Source organism: Thunnus thynnus, chromosome 12, assembly GCF_963924715.1.
Source record: "Thunnus thynnus chromosome 12, fThuThy2.1, whole genome shotgun sequence".
Classification (NCBI taxonomy): Eukaryota; Metazoa; Chordata; class Actinopteri; order Scombriformes; family Scombridae; genus Thunnus; species Thunnus thynnus.
This window is the reverse complement of record NC_089528.1, coordinates 15076593-15100316: the sequence shown is the minus strand read 5'-3', so window position 1 is coordinate 15100316 and position 23724 is coordinate 15076593. Positions and strand designations below refer to the sequence as shown.

General features: G+C 40.4%; 1 protein-coding gene across 5 annotated transcripts in view; it reads left to right on the top strand.

Annotated features, from left to right (window-relative positions):
* LOC137194156 (glypican-5-like) overlaps positions 1–23724 on the top strand; it is a 120185-nt gene that overhangs the window by 24042 nt on the left and 72419 nt on the right. For all 5 annotated transcript variants that reach the window (XM_067605771.1, XM_067605770.1, XM_067605772.1 and 2 more), the window contains one exon: positions 7973–8676. In XM_067605771.1, the coding sequence (XP_067461872.1) occupies positions 7973–8676 (704 nt within the window). The remainder of the gene's footprint in view (positions 1–7972; positions 8677–23724) is intronic.

Genomic DNA, 23724 nt, shown 5'->3' with positions numbered 1-23724 from the left:
GAGGTGGCGCTGAGGTGGGCCAAATGAAGCCTGGTTCCTAAAGTGGCCATTTGAGGAACTGCAGTTTTTGACCCTTCCTTAATGGCTTCATTTTTCGGCCCTGGCGGATGCTGCTTGGAATATGCATGTTTTACCTTGCTCCAGTCTGCAGAACTGAATTTTATTTCAGAACTGAATCTAAGGGGAAAAACATATATATGTAGCATAGACTGTAAAAAGAATATATGGACGTAGTCACTGTGACGTTAACTGTTGCTTTGTGGACTGCCATTTTGAAACCTGAAGTTTAGGGATTTGACCGTTGCCATCTTGGATTTGACCATCACCATCTTTGATTTTTTCAGCCAGAAGTGACCATATTTGAACCTGGTGGAGCTGACCCTAGCACTAGCTGCTAGGTTGGTTAGCCCGGTGCATTTACAGTGTATGGTTAACTGTGATAATGCTAATGCTAATCCTAATTTCTGTTAGTGAAAAACAGGCCTACAACCTTTAAAACTAAATGTACTTACTGGAAAATGGAACAGCCAATTCCTTAGAGGGTCTTTTAGTACAACCAAACGCTGTTACAATTAACTTTCATGAACTGAAAACACAATGTGAAATAGCGGCAGCTGTGTCTATAGTCTGTGAATCTGGGGTTACACTATGGTTATGTTATGTAATCAATGCTGTTGCCATGGTAGCAACTTGACAATCATAAGATAGCCACACCCTTAAGTATAGGGAGCTACCTGCTTGGTGGCAGTCATTGTAAGAAGTAAAGAAGATGTGAACCAAGTGGGTAGCTCCTGGCCTGAAAGGTGATGCCAATTCGGAAGTGACTTAAACCTGCATTCTCTCTAATGGCCAGCAGTAGCGACTCCACTGGCTCCAAAAAGTAGTCTGATTGTATGGAAGTCAATAAGAAAATGACCCTGCCTCTCAATTGTTTTATTACCTCAGTAAAAAGTTTCCTAATGAGTCTATGGTCTCAATCGCTAGTTTCAAGTCTTCTTTAATACAGCAAGATGTTCATTTAGTAAATTATGGTCCCATTAAGAGTTAAATAGATGATAAAGTATAGTATGCTTTAGGGTGTGGCTACATTGTGATTGACAAATTGCTACCTACGTTGGTTAGGTAATGTAATCATGACATAATGCCAGATTCACAAGGTATAGGCATAGCCATAGCCATCGCTATATGTATTTTCAGTCATGAGTTAAGCTAATTGTAACATTTTGGTTGCCTAAAAAAGTCTTGTTCAGCATTTGGTTGTACAAAAAGAAACAAGGAGTTGGATGTTCAGTTTTTCTAGTAAGTGCATTTTGTTTTAATGGTTTTAAACGACCAATGTGTATTATTTAGTGGCATCTAATGGTGAAGTTGCAGATTGCAGCCAAATGAATACACTTCCCCTCACCCTCCCCTTCCAAGAATGTAGGAGAACCTACGGTGGCTCTGAAACTTGCAAAAAATGTGAAAGGCCATCTCTATAGAAAGTGTTTGGTATGTCTGTTCTGGGCTACTGTAGAAACATGGCGGTGCAATATGGCGGCCTCTGTGGAAGAGGACCTGCTCCCTATGTAGATGAAAAGAGTGCAGATATAATGAGTTCCCCATCAGGGATTAATAAATCTGTTTATTAATAAAGCTGTCTAGTCTAGTCTATTCCTACTCTACTTGTGCAACAGGCATACTTCTGGTTGTAGTTATCAGTGGGTGCAAATGCTTTTTGTGTATGACACCCTGTGCTGCGTCTTAGCACTATACTCTATCAAAAGAGAAACTGTGATTTGTATACCAATAAACAAAAGAGAAATGGGGGGGTCAGTGTAGACCTGTGGCCCCCTTAATGCTGAGGACCAGAGGTGCTGTCCATCAGTCTGTCAACAGACTTCCCCCAGGCTGGCCCTCAGCATACCCCCCCCTTTATGGTATTAGCCATTTGAACTCCTCTCCCTCCCTCCCCTGATCTTCTCTCAGCCCCTCACCCTCTGCCCCAGTGTTCTGTCTCTGTCCCTGTCCTTCTCTCGTCTGCTCATTCCCCTGCCTTCGATCATGTTTCCCTACTTTGGCCAGAGCAGAGAGCAGTGACCCCCCCTTGCCCAATCTCCACCTCCACTCCTCCTCACCTCCTCCTCCCCACCACATTATAGCCCAGTGCACCCTGAATGCCCTCGGCATCTGTGGAATTGTTTATGTTTCAGAGTTTTGATATAGCTGGGCTTCCTTTTTAATTACTGGAATGCTGATGGAGCGATGGGGATCTTGCTTCCCCACTCTCTCTCTTCTTCCTCCTTCTCCTCAACCTCCTCATGTCGTCTCTCTCAAGCTCATTATCCCACCTGTTAGCCCCCTGATAGGACAAGGCAAGCAAATTGGGATTTGGGGCAGGGGTTAGCTGCAATATGTGTGCACACATTTGTGATTGCATGTATGGGTTTTCTAAGGAGCTTGTGGAGCTACAGTGTTTTTGGCAGGAGTGCAGCTCTCCAGTTCTTGCAGGTCAAACCTGCGTGAACAAATCTGTGCCCATTGATGAGTCATGCTCCCACTTTAGACTGTAGACATGGGTTTTTGCCACACAAGTATGATGAATCGAAAGGTTGATTCATTGACTTATTAATAGTTTATTACCATTAAACTGTTTGCTGAAAGGTTAGAGTCTGGGAGATTGTATGACATTGCAGCTCTCCCTTGTAACCTAAGATGACCAGTGCTGGGTGGGAGACGGTTCTATATACAGTATTTCTACTAATTAAAACAAGGATATGTAATCTACACACGTGTCACTATGTCACATATCTGTGTGGTGACCTGTCTGAAACCCAAGCCTGTGGCAGGATTAAAATGCTTTGCCTGAGAAGATCGTTGGTCAGGTCCAGTCAGGACTGATTGCCAAGATATGGCCCACAGCTCCATGGTATGAGAACAGTGTCTCCTACCTCATTATCACAATATTAAACCATCTCCAAGCACGCGCAAGCATGCACATATATATCTGCACATACACACACTTCAATAGGTTCATATGCGCATACTTAAAAATACAGACTTACATGCTAGCACAGAACAGTTAAAGTCTCTCACCCAGAGCTACTTAACTGTTTTAATGGATAAGTGTAGTTCTTGGGCCAACCATGATCAAGTTAACTTTTTTTTGATCAAAAAATGCACATGTGAAATAAAGTCAACATCTTAAAATTTCCTTACAATGCTTCTTTTTTATTTTGTAAAAAGGGTGTGTTTTTGTTGCTTACCTATTGTCTCATTTAGTTGACATGAATGTATACATGTAATTACAAGTTTAGTTTTAATTTCTTCAAATTGTAGTTGTAAATAATGTCAATTTTCTTTCTTCAGAAAACACTTTACATTCACATTTCCTCAAATTAAATTTCCCTTCTGGGGTTAATAATTTGTTGCTTTATAATTCAATCTCAGCAAAGGCTACACTCTACTTTATTGAGAATGTGATGGGCCATATCACAGAACCAAAGTCACAGAGCACCTTTTGATCACAGAACAGGCAACATTGGAAAACATAGGCTATCTTGCCCACAAGATTATGGGCATGATTCTTTTTAGTTGAAAGGTAAGATAAAGAAAATGTGTGTTTTACAATGTTTTTAATTTAGCTGGACTTGCTAGCGTTAGTTGATACTGGGAGAGTTATGACTTTAATGTGCTGCATTTTTGTTTTATGCTTCAGGGAAAGCTACTCGTCATACAGTATAATTAGCCTGTGCAGCCCCTGTATACACACTTATGTCAGTCTGTGCAGGCTATCTGGTGCCACATGTCTGTGCTGAGTTTTGGCAACCCAGCTGTGATACTTGGGCCTTGGGTACCTACTTATACTGTAACAATACTGCTCAGTTAGAGCCACAGACACATACACACATCTTGCACAATGCTGAAGTGGCTTAAAGTTCAGAGACCGCTGGGTAGCAAGGGCAAGGAACACCACACTTGTACTTAAACCATAGAGCTGCCACTGTGCTTATTTTGACTCCGTTATTGAGGCAGCTTCACCATGGTGACAATTTAGCTTTAATTGTGCCAGTAAAACACCGGGTTGCTATGCAGAATGTAAAGTGGAAATAGCTTCTTATGATTAAAGCCCAGTGATCTCAGAGAGTGGCCTTGGCATAGCGTTGGTGGAAAGATATGGTATAATATCCTAGACCAAAGTCATAAATACAAACTCAGTTTAGGCCACTGTAGGACAAAGGCCTCCTCTGCATTGTCACCGCTGCGAATCCTTTTAATACCTTGTTTATTCCGAGCAGAGAGTATGTCAGATTAGTCCGACAGGGCGACAGACAAAGCAAGCCTGTTCATTTATTCCTGTATAGTTAGCCTAAGAATTATGTGTTTTGAATTTCAGTGTTTTTTAGGACTTCCTAGCAAATTAAAGATAATTGCTTCATGCAAAATAGCTTCAATCCAAGCAGACTGCATTTCCCAAGAGGCTTACTGAGGGGAGACTGTGACATGGTAATGATAGCCACCCACGACTGTGTGTCTGAACAGAGTGTGGTCAAATCCAGATTCAGACACAGTGGTCAGACAGAAGAATCAAATCTAATTGACTATCATGCAATGGTAGTTAGGACTTAAAAAAGCTGTCTTTGGTTTCTTGTTTTTTTGTTCTCACCCTGTTTCCCAGTACTGGAAAGTGCAGAGAAACCCACAATGATTGTACTTGATTTATCACAGAATGAGAAACCGGATCCATTTGAGCGTGGGAGAAAACTTGATATAGAACAGAGAAAAACTGATGTAGAAAATTAATGAATCATGAGATCAGCTTTTGTTTGTCAGAGGAATTGTGCAGTTAGAATGATGGACTCTTGTCCTATTCTGTATATTCAGAGATGGACATGTTTGAAGTAACAGCAATGGAAAGACAGGGACTCTAGGGGCCAAATGAATCCAGATGTCAGAGCATGTTCACAAGGTGGAGTCCTCTCGTACAGTAGTTGTTTTTCCTTGTTCAAAAATTCAGTCGCTTCTTTTTATTCCATTTTTTCCTGGCGATCTCCCACTCTCTCTTCCCTTTTTTCCTCTTTCGTGTTCTCTCTCTATGTCACTCTCTTGGCAGATAAAAATAAGCTTTTTTAATAAGTACAGAATGTCTTAAAGTTTTAATGATCCTGTCGTAAACCCTCCAAAAGATGTGCATCCAGTCTTGATGTACTTAAAAGAATATATTTTTTGAAATGTCACCTCTCTTCTTCTTGAGAAAACTCGAGTTACAGATTAGTCCAGTTTTGTTTTTGCCCCCGCCACACCTCACAGAGAGTAAGACTACACCGTGGTATTTCTAAGCATGATAATTTTATAATAACATTATGTAATGCAGTGTAACCTAAGCCTGTGGGTGCATCTTGTGGTGTAAATGTCTTGTGGCTATTGAGCCTTGCGGCCTGACTGGCAGGCAAGCAGGCAGACCTCACACTGGTACCAACTCTGCAGTCCCACAGGCTTAAGAGACACTGAAGTGGAACTGAAACTGTGGCTTGACAACTTCTCTGCCAATCTTATGCTATTTCTACCCATTTTTTTGTCTCTCTTATTTTCTGTCTCCTCTTGCTCTGTCTCTAGCTAGACATCTCTGGATATCTTTCTGACTGCCGCCAGACTAAAATTCGTCGCCCTTTCCTTTAATATTCCCTAACAGACCATTAATTCTCATGTCTGTCTGCTTTATTTCTGTCACACACAGTCGCGCTCTTCAAGACCCATTTAATAGGTTACAACTTTAACTGCTATGTGTGTGGGAGCTGCTCTGATCATGACGATGGTGTTTTCTGGTGCATTACAAATGCGTTGTGCATTTTACTGGCCAGTTGGGAGTCCCCGTGTGTCACAGACAGCGGTCATATTAGTGCAGCTGTTGAGAAGGACATGACTGTTGTTATCCTTCTGTCTGTGAGCTAGGAGGGGCTGGACACACACAGGCACGCACACACACACAAACACATGACATATTGGTAACGATCATTGTACTGGGATAGATTTACAATGGGTAATGTGCTATTATTATGAATGAATATGTAAGTGTTAACATCACGCAAACTGATTTTTATAAACTTAAGCCCACACTACATAATTGATAATGTTTTGTTGGCTTGCAATACCATATGAAGTATTATCATACACTTTGGGTTTATCTTCAGTTTGTTCATTTTGTGTATGTGTGTACATTTGTGTGTGTGTTTGGTGGGGGCAGGGGTGTGTTGGCACCCTCCTTCTCCAGTCTCAGTTTCTCTACAGTTGCTACTGCTCCTTCATGTCCTGGCATGCTTTTAAGCTGACATCACAACCCAGAGGAGAGTGTTGTGTCCAAGAAATGCACACACACACACACACACACACACACACACACACAAACATACATCTATATACAGAGGGAACAGGATAGAGGGTTATAGGATTAAGTGGATGTACAGTGAAGGAGATGGTGGGATAAAAGGATGAGTTGGCTGTTTTTTACTTATATATTTGTATTATTATTATTTATTTTTATATATATTACTATATATGACATACAGAAAATTAATGGTAAAGAGAGTCAAGCATTATTTCCAAGTTTTGTCTTTTTCACCCCCTCGCCATTGCTTACCATCTCACCTTCTGTCTTTCTAGTCTGTTACAGTAACTTGCTTGGCACTTCTTTGGCACTAATCAATCTCTGCACTGACATTAAGGCTTGGACGGTATCTATTTTTTCATACCTTCATTCTTTCCTTACATTTCACCACGGTATACGATATATGACAGTATTTGTGTAACAAAAAAAAAAAAAAGCTGAGCTGCTGGTCAAAGAAGTCATTGTAGCGTGTATGACATTGTCTGGTGGTGATGTGCGGGTTAGGGTTTTTTAATGCTACCACCCACCCAACCAGTTATGAGAGCCAATGCGCACCGCCCGACCCGCAAAACTATACATGAATCAACCACCCAAACACGACCCGACCCGCAAACTCCCAACTGCGCAGAAAATACGTTATGAATATGAGTGCAGAATATGAGAATATGAGTGGAAGTACAAGGCACATATTTAGAGATAAAACAATTAACATTGTCTCTCACCGTTCATCCGGTACCACAGCGGAGAAACGGTTGAGTAATGTCAGGAACAAACTTCCTGAAGGCTAAAGTTTTCTGCGAAGTTAGTCTTCAAATCCCTTCTGCAGTCTTCACTTCCCGTAGAGTCAGTGAGCATAAATGCAGACAGCGCCACTCTGCCATTGCAACTTGCCATTGTGGTCGGAGGGGGGATTACATGCTGCCTTAAAGTGCTCCTTGTACTCCAGATTTACACTACATCTGTATTCTTGACGGTATTGAAAATCGTACCTTCGGGATTTCTAAATACCCTGGAATACCGTAATACCGTGATACCGCCCAAGCTTACAGTAACTGACATCATTGATTGCTTTACAGCTTTCACTTGCTCACCAGGAAATGACATAAGAAGTGGATGACTCAACTGTTTCAAGTCTGTGTGTGTGTGTGTGTGTGTGTGTGTGTGTGTGTGTGTGTGTGTGTGAGTTGCAGGTTGGTTTCATGTCAAACACTCCTCTAGAATCTGGATTATATAGCATTCGCCATAGAAAATGCAAAGTGATTGTGGTTGCTGCTCATATAAGGGTGCTGTTCAGAGTCTCTTTCATATAGGCAGAGACTTTCTCCTTAAGACATACTTTCATGGGTGATGACTTCATGCACAATGACATCCAACTGTATTATAAGGAAACTTGACACTGGTTTCTCAGCCCAACTTACTGACACACAAGTCTAGCTTAGTTGGTTAGGTGCCAGGGTTTGGATATGTATGTGCATTTCATGAAAAGCTTGTTTATCATGTCACCAATGATTTTCAATATTCCTTTCTCAAATGCAGTGACTGAAATCAACATTTGTCATCTTTCCATCTGTCTCTTATCTCTGTGTATCTCTTTTGCTCTCTTTGCAGACATGTTCCAGTACCTTCTATCCTTCTCTCAGGGCCACCTGAGTTCTCTGTTGGAGGGAACCTACTCATCCCTGTCCCGCAACGCCCTGCCCCATGTAAACCAACTCTTCTCCTCGCTCTCCCTCTACCTCCGCGGTGCCAACGTCTCTGTGGAGGCGACAGTTCACCAATTTTTCAACAATCTCTTCCCCCTTGTCTACACACGGCTCATCAATCCAGGCATTGAAGGCAGTGTGATGGTGGGCAACGAAATGGCTGACTGTCTCCGTATGATCAGGCAGGATGTCAACCCTTTTGGGCCTCATGCAGCCATCATGGCCCAGGAACTGGCTGGGGCAATGGGCGCCGGGCGACAACTGGGCCTCGCCCTAGAGGAAGGTCTGGAGGTGATGAATGCCACCGAACATTTAAGCCTGAGCAGAGAGTGTGTGAAGGGCCTGGTGAAGATGGTGTACTGCTCCCACTGCAGAGGCTTGACGCTGATCAAACCCTGCGTGGGTTACTGTCTGAATGTAATGCGAGGCTGCTTGGCCAGCGTCTCAGAGCTGGATCAGCCTTGGAGGAGGTATACCAGCTTGCTGGAGCAACTTACTCACGCCATGGCCGGGCACCACAGCCTGGAACTAGCACTGCTGGGGGTCAGGGGGCATGTTGATGAGGCCTTGCTTTATGCACAGCTTCATGGTCCACTCATCACAGCCACAGTAAGTACACACTGGAGAAACATAGATCAGGAGCTTTAATGGCACATGCAAAAGCCTCCAAACCTTTTTGTTTAACGTCTTTGTTTTATACATGTACCTTGGCAATGTTTAATGTATTGATTGGAAAGGTTTTGCATGTGGGTTATGAGCTATTTTTTCCACCAATGCAACAAAGAACCCTGCACACTACATTAATATTTGCACAGTGTTGAAACTATTCAGAGAAAAATATTGTTTATACTAAAAAAAAACTGTTCAGTCTCCTCCAAAGAAATGCAGGCTGAGCTGATGTTAGAGAAGGAGTCATTTTCCAAAATGGCAAGGCAGCTAAAAATCACCATTGTTGTTTAGGTTGTGACTGCAAGGAAATGTTACAAATTCCTCATTGACTATGATGAAAATGAGAAAAGTAGAGGATGAAGTGGGGATTGGGTGCACATGCACAGTGTGAGTGCTACCATATGCCTCATGTTATATGTAGTCATAAGCTGGATGTTCGAAACATGAAGACAGTTTCATGAACGACTGCCAGACAGTTCTTTAAACTGAATACTGCAGCTAAATCTCAAGTGAAAATTGTGCTTTTGTTTAACAATTTATCATGGATTATGTTCACAGCAAGCATGGTTAGACTACACTGAATAAACATTAAAAAAATCAATTTAGTTAGGAATTGTGTTTAATTTTGCAATTTAACACTCCGGCTTTAAAACTACAGATTACGTCTTCATAATTGTCTCTTAATCTTGCACATATTCATGCATACAAAGTAATATATAGTCTAAAATTAGATTTGTCAGTAAATGCAGTGCACTGTGATCCATATCTCCACATTTTAATCAATGTCCTACTTACCATAGGCAGGCATATTTGCATATTTCTCTAGAAATACTAAGTAACTTTTTTCAATGAGTCATTATGGTCTCAATTGCTGAATTCTGCGTTGGCTTCGGTTTGAGGTAACGGGGCGTGTTTCCAGAGTGTGAAAGGTAACACCTTGCACTCCTTATTTGGAAGGTCCTGGCTCCAAATGTAAAAGATGGCGCCAACCATAAGCAGCAACTCTAGGCTTCACCAATGGGTGACATCACACCTCACTACGTCCATCTTTATATACGGTCTATGATGTGTATCCACTGCTTTCAAATGAAATTACAAGAGTATTTATGAATGTGTCTCCCCCCTGGGCATGAGCTGGAGAATTCTGGACATCATGCTTCCATAGCCTTTAGTGGCCCCTGGATACTGAGTGGGTGGCAGGACTTGACTTCCCTGAGTTATGGAAATAGTCTGTTATTTCTGTTCATTCTCCCAGTCTGTGCCTCTCTTATCCTCATCCTTACCTCTCTCCATCTCATTAGTTGGCTATGAAGGGTTACAGATATGAGTTTTTATGATTCATATCCGGACCTGTTTACACCTTGAGTTATTATTGGACAGTAGCTTTCTGTGATATGAACAATGTTGAATATGGGAGCATAGAATGTAGGAACAATGCTTCAAATGTTGATAGGCTTATGTGAGGTGCAGTTGTCCCCTAATATCTTTAATGGGACCACTTGTGGACAAGTCTACACTGGAACTGTTCCCAGAACTGGACTGGAAACTGTAAGACAACACTGTAGAGGCCATAATGTGCAAGCTGTTAGTGGATTAAACTTCAGCTTGGCAATTTTGTTTGACTTAATGCACGGTTTCAATCTTCCACTGAAGTCAATTGTTTTCATAGACCAGTGATTACTGTGGTCAGTCAGTGAAGAAATAGTGTGTTGGCCGGATTAACTTAAAGGATCATACTGGTGGGTCTGCATGTTGGATAAGAAATGATAAGAGAAGCACGTCCTACTACCAAATACGATGGGTGCTGGATCAAAAAATACTTAGCAGAGTTGAACAGAGAGATCCGCACACCAAACAGCTTCCCTTTAAATGACTTTTTATTTTCTGCTTTGACGTTTCAAGCGCAAGGCTCTTCCTCAGCCATAGGTGGCTCCACCCATTAACGGACGCTTCAGCTGGGTTTAAAATAACTCCTTGAGTGCTAAGGTTGACCGAAAATGGCCCCATTCACCAGTAACAGCGGATTATCCGAAGTGAATCCCAGTTGTCTCCAACGAAAGTTTGTATGAATGTGCCCCAACCCACCCCCCCTCCCCTAGGCTCGAGTTCAGTACTACATAGTTCACAGTCTTTTCATGTTTTCAGTGATTGTTTTCTAACATGTATAATGTGTTTGAAAATAAATCTCTCATTTTCCTTTACATGGACTTTAAACACCCAAAGTCCATACTACAAACACATGTGACATAACCATAGACTGTAAAAAAAATGGATTTAGACATCATAGTCACATAGCCTTTAGTTTGTGGACTCCCGTTTTGAAGCCTTGAGTTCAGCATTTTGACTCCATCTCTCGCCATCTTGATTTCTGGAGCCAGAAGTGACCATGTTTGGACGAGAGGGTGGAGCTGACATTAACACTAGCGTTAGGTGCTAGCTTGGTTACCATGGTGCATTTACATTCTATGGTTAACTGTGCTATTGCTAATGCTAATGCTAATGCTAATTTTGGCTAGCAAAAAAAAGGATTAAAACAAAATGTACTTTACCGGAAAAACTGAACAGCTAACTCCTCAGAGGGTCTTTAGTACAACCAAACACTGAACAAGACTTTTTAGGTGACCAAAATGTTATAATTAGCTTTCATGAATTGAAAACACTAAAATAGTGACAGCTACACCTATACTCCTATTCTAATCTGGAGTTACGTTATGTAACATACGTAACCAACATTGCTGTAGTAGCGACTTGCTAATCACAAGGTAGCCACGTTCTAAGGCATACCCTGCTTTGTCTGTTTCACTCTAAACGGGACCATAATTTACAAACTGAACATCATGCTCCTTTGAAGAAGACTTGAAACATGCAATTGAGACCATAAACTCATTAGGAAAGTGTCTATTGAAGCAATAAATCGAGTGAGAAGTAGGGTTATTTTCTCATAGACTTCCATACAATCAGATATATTTTTGCAACCAGTGGAGTCGCCCCCTGCTGGCCATTAGAGAGAATGCAGGTTTAGGTCACATCCTCATTGGCCTTATTTTTCAGACCTGGCACTTCCGGCTTGGAAATAACACACATGCTGCAAATTGGCATCAATCAAATTACCATTTGCTCTGTAAGAAAACCTTACATTTCATATTTTACATATACACAGATTTTTATATACAGGCTATATATATACAAAATGTACATAGTGAAAATTACAGTATATACAACTCATGTACCCCCAGTAGTTTGTACTCCAATAAAGGACTCAGGCTAAATAGCTATCATACATACTACCTATTAGAGGTACCTCTGTCTATTTATGAAAGTTTTTATTATTTTGACATAGGGAAAATGTAACACCATATGCAAAAAAATGATTGATGGGAATTTGCAAAAGGTGCGTCATGTCACATGTGTTTGTAGTATGGACTAAAGGTATTTAAGATGGCAACTCTGTAATTATTAGAAGTCTGAGGAAGAGCCTTGTGCTCGAAATGTCACAGCAGAAAAATAAAAAGTCCTTTAAATGGGAGCAATTTGGTGGTGGATCTCTCTTCAGTCTGCATGTTGGCCCATCAACAATTTACTGATTTACCAGAAGGTATATTCCTCCACTTTTGGCAGAGGCTAGCCACACATCTAAGCCCCTGTGCCAAGCTAACAGGTCTGGGACCAGTCTGTCCACTGAATGCACAAAAACAGAATTGATATTAACCCTCTATCCAACTTATAATAAGGTGACAAACAACCAATCCCTGAAAATGTGGGCGCAATAGCCTATTACAGGGATTAGTAACTGTTTTGTTATTACAGAATTTCAAATTGTTATTCCTTGAAATACATTTTTGTTGATAAATGTAATCAGATAACTGTAACATGCTACTGAGTAGTGCATCTCTGCCCACCAAATTTGCCAAATTCTATATTTTTCATCAATAGTCAGGTGAAATAACTTTGACTAAGTGTATTGAAGATGTGCTGTCTAAAGATTACCTTTCTCAAGCAAGTTCCTTTGCTTTTCGCAAGTGTATTTGAACACTCTAGTTTACCAGAATTAACTGAAATGAATGGCTGCCTGTAAGGTAGGAAAAACACATTTATCATGTATAGCAATTCTAGTGGAAAATGTTTGGCAGTAACATAAAATGAAAGTAATTTGTAGTTAATGAGCTTAAACATGTGAAACCACTGGAATGGTCCTTTAAGGTTGTGGTGGAACATCACAGAGCCTGAATGAGTCTACATCAGTTGGCCCCACATTAAACACATGTTCCCAAATGTATAGACCTTGACTTTATATACACATGCACACGCAGACAGAGGAGTGCTGGTTGCCAGGCCCAAAGACTGATCTAATACAGCTATGCAGAGAGAGACCCAGCTTGTATTTTGTGTGTGTGTATGAACGTATGTGTGTGCATGCCTGCTTGGTATTCATGGGGTGGCAGGCAAGCCCAGAGCAGGGAGCCCAGCACAGGGACAAGTGGGACAGAATTGAAAGAGTTCCAGCTAGGCCATACAAACTAGACCCAGCCAGCTGGAAAAAAGGGCCAAGAGAATCGGTGCTGGAAAAGGAGGTGGCCCCCAGTTGGACAGTGGTGGCTCCCGTTTTCTTTGCTGTTATACACTTCACACAGGCATGCACTCAAGCTAGGGTGCAAAAATGAACACTTAAGTTTACTTGCTCACTTATGTCCGCACACACACACACACACACACAATCACAAACACACACAGTACAGCTTGGAGCTCTATTGCCATGTGTTACCTTGAACCCCTGGCCTTTTTAAATCACAGTGTGTTTTTATAAAGCCACAGTGGCCTGTCAAGGAAAACTGTTAAGTCTCCAATGCACAACTACTGTGTCAGCGTAGCCACCTTCACCCTTACACCTAAATATACCCTTGTCCCAGACGAACACCCTAAACACCCGTTTTCTTATTATATTGTATTTACTATCTTACTGCAGGGCAAATAAAGTGCAAATACCTTGCTTAACCTACTGTTGATTTTTCTAACTTATGCTTTATGTGTGAAGTTAAGCACAAAGAAGTAACTCTGTTTTTTGCAGGGTCTGAATATTATATGGAGTTGTTATTAAAGGAATTATTGTGACTGTGTGGTTTTACACTGGGATGTTATCCCAAACCATTTTGTGGTTGCGCTCTCTCTCACTTAGTGAGCTGCAGACTACACAGAGTCTGCACTATATGTAGCAGTACGTCATAAGGTAGGACTTGGGTCACAACACATATACTGTACACACACACACACACACACACACACACACACACACACACACACATTACCGCACCCTGGACAGGTATCAGGTTTTTAGAAGTCCTGTAAGGAGCCTAGATGTGCGGCCCACCCTGTGACAATACGAGCAGGGCGCGTGCGACTGAAAGGCAGCTATTGATAGTTATGTGGGGCAGCAGCAGGATAGATTCTGTTTTAACACATTCCTGCTCATATTGAGATGGAGCGTGAACGTGGGTCGAAGGGAAGTGGTTATGGTTATGGATATTGGGGGAGGCTGGGGCTGGATTATGTTGAGTAGACACAATTAGGAGAAAATTGGAAAATATCCAGTAAAAGTTGCTACTATTGGGCCCCAGAGCAAATGGTGGCTCCAATGTTTAGTGAGGTTTTCTCCCTGTGAATGAAGCCCTGTTGAATTCAGAGTTTCTCCCAGAGTCAGCTGTGCTTGAGAGACCATAGACTGCTGTTTATTGACATGGCCATAAAAATGATATGGGTCATAAGCCCACGAGGGCTGACTTTATATCTTCTACTTGCAGAAGATGATCAGACTTTTAGATAAATCTTAACACACAGAAGCATGTATTCCCTCACACTTTCTTTTATTCTCTCACTCACTCACTCACCCATTCACTCACTCAGTAGCTCACTGAAAGTCTATAGTTTGCTTATGAGAAAATAGTACCAGTGGTTCAGATTAGAAAAGTTTATATGCAGGTCTACCTTATCCGCTTGTTGGTTTTACCCCGGCTTCTCATTACTGTCTTATGGAGGAATGATAATAGTAGCCTGGGCCTTTAGATAATGGAAATAAGGGCCAGTGGGATGACTGGAAGGTTTCCATTCACCATGGCGGCACCTCAATAGACTGCAGTGGCTTACATTGCAAACACAGTTTCTTTTTCTCTAGCCCACAATAAAATGAAAGACCATAATTGGTGTGAAAACAGACTTTATTGTTATCACACTCTAATATTTTACTTCCCCTGTCCCATTCTCTGCAATTCTTCATTTTCATACATCTTACATTAAACATAGAACATCTCTATATTTCCCACTAAATACATTTTAATTTTCTGTGAAGACAAGACAATGAATATTACTGGTTGCTTGGCATAAACAGGTAGCTTAGTATAAATTTGATGAACATTGAAAAAATAAAAATTTTAGTTAATAGTTATTAGGGATGCACGATAATATCAGCATGTCATTGATATTGGCTGATAAAGGCTTTAAAATGAAGTATTGGCAACATTTATGCCGATATGACTATCACTGATTTGTCACCTTCTCATCCGCCGCCTGGTTGTGCTTCCTTTCGTGGACTGTTTCTGAGTGAAGTGGAGCCTGAGGAGGAAGCACCGGGACTGTCAGGCTGAAACAGTCCACAGAGGAGCTGCTACCACTCTGTTTGAGGAAACTTCCTCTTTTTGGTTTATAACGGCAGTTGGAAACTAGTGTGTGGACCAGAGATTAAATCCTACACATTAATCCTGTCTGTCTAATAAACTCAAAGAAAACTCTACTGCTCCTCCCACTTAGCAGGATCATTAAAGTTTTAATGCTGAGCTCCTGAGCTCCAGTTCTTCCTTCATATATTGTCTGTCTTGATCATAGTTAGTACAATCTATGATTACATGTGTAATGGTCTCCTCAGTCAGGTAGAAAAAAAAAAGTACACATATCCATAGTGGTATTGACAATTGGCCAAAATGAGTTGGAAAATATGGGCATATCGGATATTGGCAAAAAATCCAATATTGTGCATCCCTAATAGTTATTGGACAGTACAAGCTCATTTACAACATTCACAGATCTAAAAGTGTAGGTTCACAAAAAGTATTAATGCATGTATCAAATACATGACTTACACACTCTTATCTATATGTACGATATACAAAATATAGTCTACAAAGCTGACATGTTAACACTAGGGGTGTTAACATGAACACAAAACTCAAGGTTTCGGATCGTAAAGGGGGGGGGACGGGGGACAAAATAAAACTTTGTTTTCCATTTATTCTGTAACACACTTACAGCCAGAAACAGCAAGGAACTTTTGCCCATGGTCTTAAATGAAAACAACATTTAAGATGTCCAATGTTTAAATAAAATAAAATAAAATATATAAAATATTTAATGCTGTTATTGCAATATGAGGCATGAAACCTTCCTCTTTTAAACAGTGAATGAAACAGCCTCTGTCCACATCATCAAAACTTGATGATAACAAACATTCACCGCTAATGTCAGTTAGCAGCTAGATAGCTAATTAGCTGCTCAGCTGCAGCACATTAAACAGCAGGTAAATGACTCAAATGTCACATCGGACCTGTTAGATGCTGGTTCGATCGTTGCTCTTCAAAATCCCTGTTAGCGACACGCTATCTGCCCATGACTTGTACTTAGAGCAGTTTGTTTACTTTGTCTTCAATGAGACATTAAATTTTGCAATTAATCAGCAGTTCATATGCCTGCTGAACCGTGGGGGGCGATCAGTGCGGAACACGGATCAACTAAGATCAGTTACACCACTAGTTAACACTTGTTATTCTAGTTACTTTAAGCTTATTACTCAATATACAACTCAGCTTAAAAACAAACTAAAGAAACTGTCACAAGCAAGCAGCCAGACCTCCTGCACACTAATCATACAACATCAACAGGTGACTGAACAACCACTCAATTAAAAACAAATGAATGAGTGAGTCCAGACAGCTAACTGTAACTTCAACAAGCAAACTAACGTAACCTACAACACATTATATGATCCCTGCTGCATTCTTGTTAAGGAGATAAAAACCACAAAAAAGCCACAGAGACATTTAACCATCAGAGATTAAATTAGCGACCAAAGAGACAGAGAGAGAAGCTGTATCTGACTCACGTTATCGGATGTCTTCTTTCTTTTATAGAGATGAAGTATTCATGTCATAATGTCCATTTGTGGCTGTTGGTCATCTTGTATGTTAGTTAACAGAACTTTGTGGCTGCTGCTTAACCAGTCTGATATCAATAGCAACAATGACAAACAAGCTAACTCTCCTGAATGTTTCTCTGGTTGCGTCTCTCTCCAGCCTCCCCGGCAGCGTCCTGCTGCTGCTGCACCGCACAATCCAGATAATTTCTCCCGTTAACTTAACAACAGTCCTTAACATTCCTTCCATGGATGTATAAAGAGTCCTTCAGGCTGCCACAACAAGCCAGCTGTTGCATTGGCTAACACAAGGAGCTATCTACTGCTGCTACTCTGCCTTACAGTGGGGAGAACTGAAGATGAATTCTGGAAACTATCATTGGACCAACTCAATGTCAATATTGCATTCTGGTTGTTGATTGGTAAGGGAGGACAGCCTCCCTTGGAGCGTCATTTTATGTGTCATGGCCAATCACAGATTAGCATGAAAAAAAATGAAATAAATTAAGTCCAATGTAAGAGATCCCGCCCTGCGGAGGTCAGCAGGCACCTGTCCTCCTCTGTCCCCCACTCCACCTCCACCAATTGCCCCCAACACCACTTCACACACTGCCCTTTCTCCTCTTGCCCTGCAGGTGTCGCTGTTGAAGCACTTTAAACAGAATTTCAGTAATGGATTTTTTCCAAAGAAGAGAGAAAAAACACTTTATAAATACTGAGATTTGGTAATGGTTTATTTCGACCAAATATCTTTTTTTATATTTTGATCTCCTTTTTGCCTCTCAAAAAATAGAGGAGGATCAACCTCCTCTGCCTCTATGGACCAGCCTCCACTGTCGTTTACTAATTCAAGTATTTATGCATGCAGCGATTTACTGGGCTGGTTAAGGAAAATAATTATGCAACCTATTTATTATTCTTAACATAATAAAGTTAATTTAATAATAAACAACAAAATAGAAATAAAATAATAACTGTGTGCATGTAAGCACTAAAAAAGCCTGTTTTTTTTTTTACTTTTTGAGATACACTCTGTAGCTGAGGCCTTTATAAATGGTTCCTGTATCTAATATTTGAGACAGTTTGCAGAATGGTAGCTGACGCAAAATGTTTTCATGGCCAATCTATACGCTTAACCCATCTTTCTAAGTTGTGTGCGCTTTTGGCACTGCGTCTAACCCTCAAGCTTACTGACTGACTTACTCAGCAGTCCATTAAGCTAATGATGGTGGGTGCAGCCTCTCCCCTCAGCCAGTCTCGCACATCTTTTCCTCTACTCTTCTTTTCCCTCTTTTAGTGTTTGCCTTGCTTTAATATGCTGATGATATGCAGCAGCCCTCAACACCACAAAAAATCCCTGCATTTCTCCTCCTCTGTATGGAAATGCAGTTGTAACAGTGAGCAGTCACCATATGATTGATTGCTGGGCCATTTTATTTGGATCTGAACATAAAGCAGTGGTCCATAGTATATTATTTTTCTCTGTGACCCATGACTTGGATTGGTGGAATCATATAATTTCAGAAATAATGTAATTTCTCAGATATGTACTTGATTATAAGAGTACAATGTTCACAGAAGGGAGACTAAATAATGTGGGTCTTTCCCCCAGAGCCTGAGGTCTGCTACTCAGATGGACTGTTTCACACAGAATATGAAATGACAGGAGGGTGATGACAAGAAAAAGAAGGACAGTTGACAGGAGGACAAATATGTTGATGTTGTCGTTAATGGTGACTGATACATTTCAACAACAATCCTCATAACCATAAGTATTTTCTACACTGGTCACAATCTGTTGCTGTACGAATCGCAGTCTTAAGTCCTTTTGGAGTTTATATCTCCACCCTGTCTATTACAGTCTATACAGTAGCTGTTCACTGTGAACTTTTTCATAATAACACTTTTCTAGGATTGCTGATCAGGTCTTTTTTGACTATTTCATTAGAGAGAAATTTTCCGCTTGGTCGACCATCAAAGTGAAATAACTTTATGGGATACACAGTCATTGCACTTAGCATTTTGAGTTTTCCTTAGAAGACAGAATAACCGCAGTGAAAGTCAGCCTCACACATGTAAACAAACCAGTGTGCGCGGATTAATATGTAGGGTGGTTAGGTCAGCTGGCAAGTTGCCCTGGATCTAAGTTCCTATGCAGTTAACCATATTGGCCGTTCCAGGCAGCTAGATTCACTTTTCATTTGACTCAGAGAAAAGTGTTTGAAATGATTCATGTAGCAATCATGCTTTATTTGGAAAGCTGTAGGAAGCTTGCCTTGATATACGTCATTTTGTGCAAGTCCTCGTTTCCCCGAATCTCTATAACAGAGCTGGCAAGTGCAAAGTTTTAACTTACTCTTGAGCTAGCTGGCATGATAATACCATGCAGCTGCTACTGTGAAGTTAACACATATGCCTACTGTACTGCATCTGTGTTAGGATTTCAGTGGTATTGCTGGTTCATTGGAAGGCTTCAAATGGGCATGTTTCTATCCACAAGCTTATTTTCTTTGCTTGCGCACGTATGTTCCACCATATCACAGACACAGACATGATGAACTCACTTGACCTTATTCTGTCTCCTTCTTCTGCCCCCTTTTCCTCCATCTACGCGGTATAACACCACTTGAATCCTCTGAGATATCTTGCCACATTTTGTGTCTATAATTCTCATAAATTTGTTTACAAAGATGGACAAATGTTGTCAACAAACTCCAAAGTAACACCCATATTTACAAGGAAAAACCAAGAGCCTCTCATTTTTAGATCATCTGTGAATGATTTAATCAGGGTAAACAACCCTCAATGTGGAGACAGAAACTCAGCGTTCTCTTTACTGATTGGAATCTCAAGGACTTTTCTCTGTGATATACGAGGGACTCAGTCTCTCTTTAATTAGCACTGACATCATTCGGCTAAGAGAGAGAGAAAAAGACGGGGGGGGGGGGGGGGGGGGGGGGACTGATTGACAGAGACTGCAGCGTGAAGACTAAAGAGGAAGATGGAGACAAAGTGATTCAGAAAGAATGAAGAGAAACTTAAAAAGATCACAGTGAGGAACTGACGGGGGAGAGAGAAAAGAAGGCAAGGGGAGAGGAGTAATATTGTTAATCAGCTATACTTACCCAAGACTCTCTGGGAGAGGCAATGTAGAGAGCTGTCACAATTAGCTTATGAAATTTTACAGGCGTATATATATATATATATATATATATATATATATATGTTTTTTATTTTGGCTTAAAGTCACAACATATGATCATATCCAGATTACATAATGTTTAGGACAGATCCAAACCCATCAAATGATGATGTTTGCATCCTTCTGTATTGAGTAATTAATTAGTTATGAATCAGCTCTTTGCAGTTCTTATGAGAAACACATGTGTGTGTTTGATGCAGTTTTTCTTTTTTCCACCATTCTTTTTTTAATCTTTCGAGACCAAAAGAAGTCTTACTTCACACACATGTAAGAAGAATGAAGGATGGCATTAGTTTAGTTGTTTACAGCATCAGCTGAACATTATCAGCTGTTACAATTATTAGTTGTATCAATAAATTGATGTCTTTTAACTGGACAAGCTCACAGTCTTACCCACTTTCAGACATTCACTTGTGAGCTCAGGCAGTCGACTTGAGTCTGCTGCTACACTCACATGGCATACTCCCCCAAATGCAGCATACATCCAGTGCAAATTCTTGATCATGGCTGCACGCTTAAGCTGTCAGTACCCTGCCTGCACGCCTGCTGCCACACCACTCACCTTAAAATTATGCTGACACTTGCTGCTACTGCCGCTTCTGCAGTTTATATAGAATTTTATAAGCCCCACCTCCACCCCAACATCTACCTGGGCTCAGAGTCTATAAATTCCCACAGGGAAGTTGTTATCATCACTTCCCACCCCCTGCTGCTTAAAGTTTAGCATGTTAAGAGTGTTAGTGATGAGCAGTTGATTTCATCAAAAATGTTAAATGAGGCTGGAAAACAATGGCATTATTCTCAATGTAAGATTGATCCCCTCATCAAGAAGTTATGGGACTAATGAAGGCTTTATTCAGCTGAAATATCAACCTTATCTCACAGAAATACATGAAATGACCACAACCTCTTAATACCACATTACATGGTGGTGGCACATAATGTGCCACAGAAACAATGCCAATTCAAAGTCAATTAGGATCCTTTGTTGCCCTGGTTCAACATCATGCAATGGGCAGTGGTTAATGTCTAGTCTAGAAATCTCTATTTTGTTGTTATTTTTATTGTCATTTGACTGAATTTATTATAGTGCCTTAGTTACAATTTTTTTCATTCCCTAAAAAACATTGTATTGTGTGTGCTATAACTGTCATTTTGATATAATGAGGTAGGTTTGAAGGAATGTCAGAGCTTCATCTGTGTCAAATAGATTGTTCCCTTCACTTTATGTTTTTAGAAAGGCAATTATATTCCTCAATGCCCACCTATAGTTAACATGACTTTTTGCAGTTTGTTTTTTGCATTTTTTCTTCTTTTCAAATGTATTTTCTTTCATGATGACAACATGACAAGGGACAACACAGGTGACAAATTTAAGGAAGAAACACTGTTTTGCCATTGTGAACCACCAGAACAGAAATATAAATGTAAACTCATGCTTGTATACTTTTTGTGGGCTTGTTGTTGGCTCTGTATATTGTTGTGCTGGCTACCAGGTGTCATCCCACACTTTGCCACTGCCAGGAAATGAAAGAAAAAACACATACACAAATTACAGGTTAAAAGGATAAGCTCAACTGTGACATAGGAGAATTTCTAGGTTGAAATGTGTCCTCTGTGTTTATATGCCATGCTACAGACAATTTCACCTTAAAAGTGAAAAAAGTTTCCACATTATGGACTGACTTCTTCTGCATAGTCATGGTGGCTAAGGCCCATGGGTATCGTTGAGCCTTCCGCTACCCAAATCTGACAAACCTGTTTTATAAACATCTGGAACACAATATGTGCAGTGAAGATACAAATGTACTTCTAATTCTAATTGTGTGGAAATAAACAGAAACAAGTAGTATGAATAAATGATTTATTATTATAGACTTTATTATCCTACTTTGCCTATACAATGGCCAGTTGCCAACAAAATGCCATAGGCTATGCTATCAAATTAGAAACATTAATATCAGTGTATAAGGTATTATGATCACACTTATTATCATTGAGGGAAGAAACAAGGCTGCAAAGATGCCTAGACATACATGTAAGTGATTTTACAGCTATTTATCTGGCAGATCACAGCATGTAAAAATGGGAAATACTGTGTCTGAATTCTTAACGATTGTAAAACGTGTCTCTCATGGATCAGTTTTAGGCCCTGTGCTATTTTCGGTTTATATCAATAATATTGTCTCTTCCCTTGATGGTTGTCATGTTCATTTATATGCAGATGATACCATATTGTAATGTATTGCTGACTTGGTAAAATTAGCCATTAAGAACTTGCAGCTCTCCTTTAATGTCCTTCAAGATGCACTCATTAATCTCAGACTAGTTCTTAATACAAACAAAGCAAAATTCATGGTGTTCTCTAGAGACAGAAATATTGCTCATAATGACTTGCATATATCCACTATGAATGGATATAACATTGATAAAGTAACAGAATATAAATATCTTGGCATTTGGTTAGACGAGAAGCTTACATTCAAATATCATGCACAGCCTTGTTGGTAATCTGCGGCAAAAAGTTGGCCTCTTTTACAGAAACATAGACACCTCCCCAATGTGTAGTAGAAAGAGGGTGATTGAAGCAGTTTTTAAGCCGGTTCTGGATTATGGTTATGTAATCTACAGGCATGCCTTTGCCTCCACACTTAAGCCTGTGGACTCTGGGTCCTCCCGCCCTCTGTTCATCAATGGGACGCATGCTCAAAGCGTCTTATAATGCCGTGGTTGGATTAACATTGGAGTCAATGGACGGCTGGAGCAGTTGCTCTGGGCATGTCTACCAAGACAAAGGATCCTAATTGACTTTCCATTATCACTATTTCCATGGTACCGGCACATAATTTTAACACATTACATGCAATTACCACGTAATGCCATGTTAAGAGGTTGTGGTCATTTCACGTATTTCTGTGAGATCAGGTTGGAAATATTGTTTTAACTTTCATGATTGCATGAAAAAATACTGAGCTAGACAAACATCTTTTTAGTACAGTAGGCTTATTCAACTATCTTTTTGTTTGTATCAGCCATGAATCACCAAGTCTAATCACAGAACACAATCTGTACTCATTCATTATAAATTAAATAATTTACAAATCTTTATTAGCAAACATTTTATCCTCAGACATGTCATTTCATTTAAGACATGTATCTGTTAATATATGTATTCTAATGTATGCAAATAACAGGGCTTACACACCATCAATCTCCATCCTTTACAGTGTAACACTCATTGTATATAATCAGCATTTGTCAAATCTATACCCGCCCCACCCAAAACCACTTAAAGTTATCTTTGGAGACCCAGCCATGTGATTTTTTGGGAAGTAAACTCCACCACTTGCTTGTTGTCTGTCTCATTGATGAAAAACTAAAGTCTACTGTCTTAGACCTGGTTTGACTGCTGTCTGAGGCCAAAATCTGATTAAACTCAACATCTTTAAGCCTACAGCAGTGTGTGTTAAATGTAAAACACAACCCAACGTTGTTGTTGAGGGAGGAGAGAGACTTTCTTATTCCCTATGCCCGCCCAGAATTTCCCAGATGGTCCAGGGTTTGAACTGGCAAGTTTCCAGTCTCAAGCCTGCTTCTTTAACCTCAAGGCCTC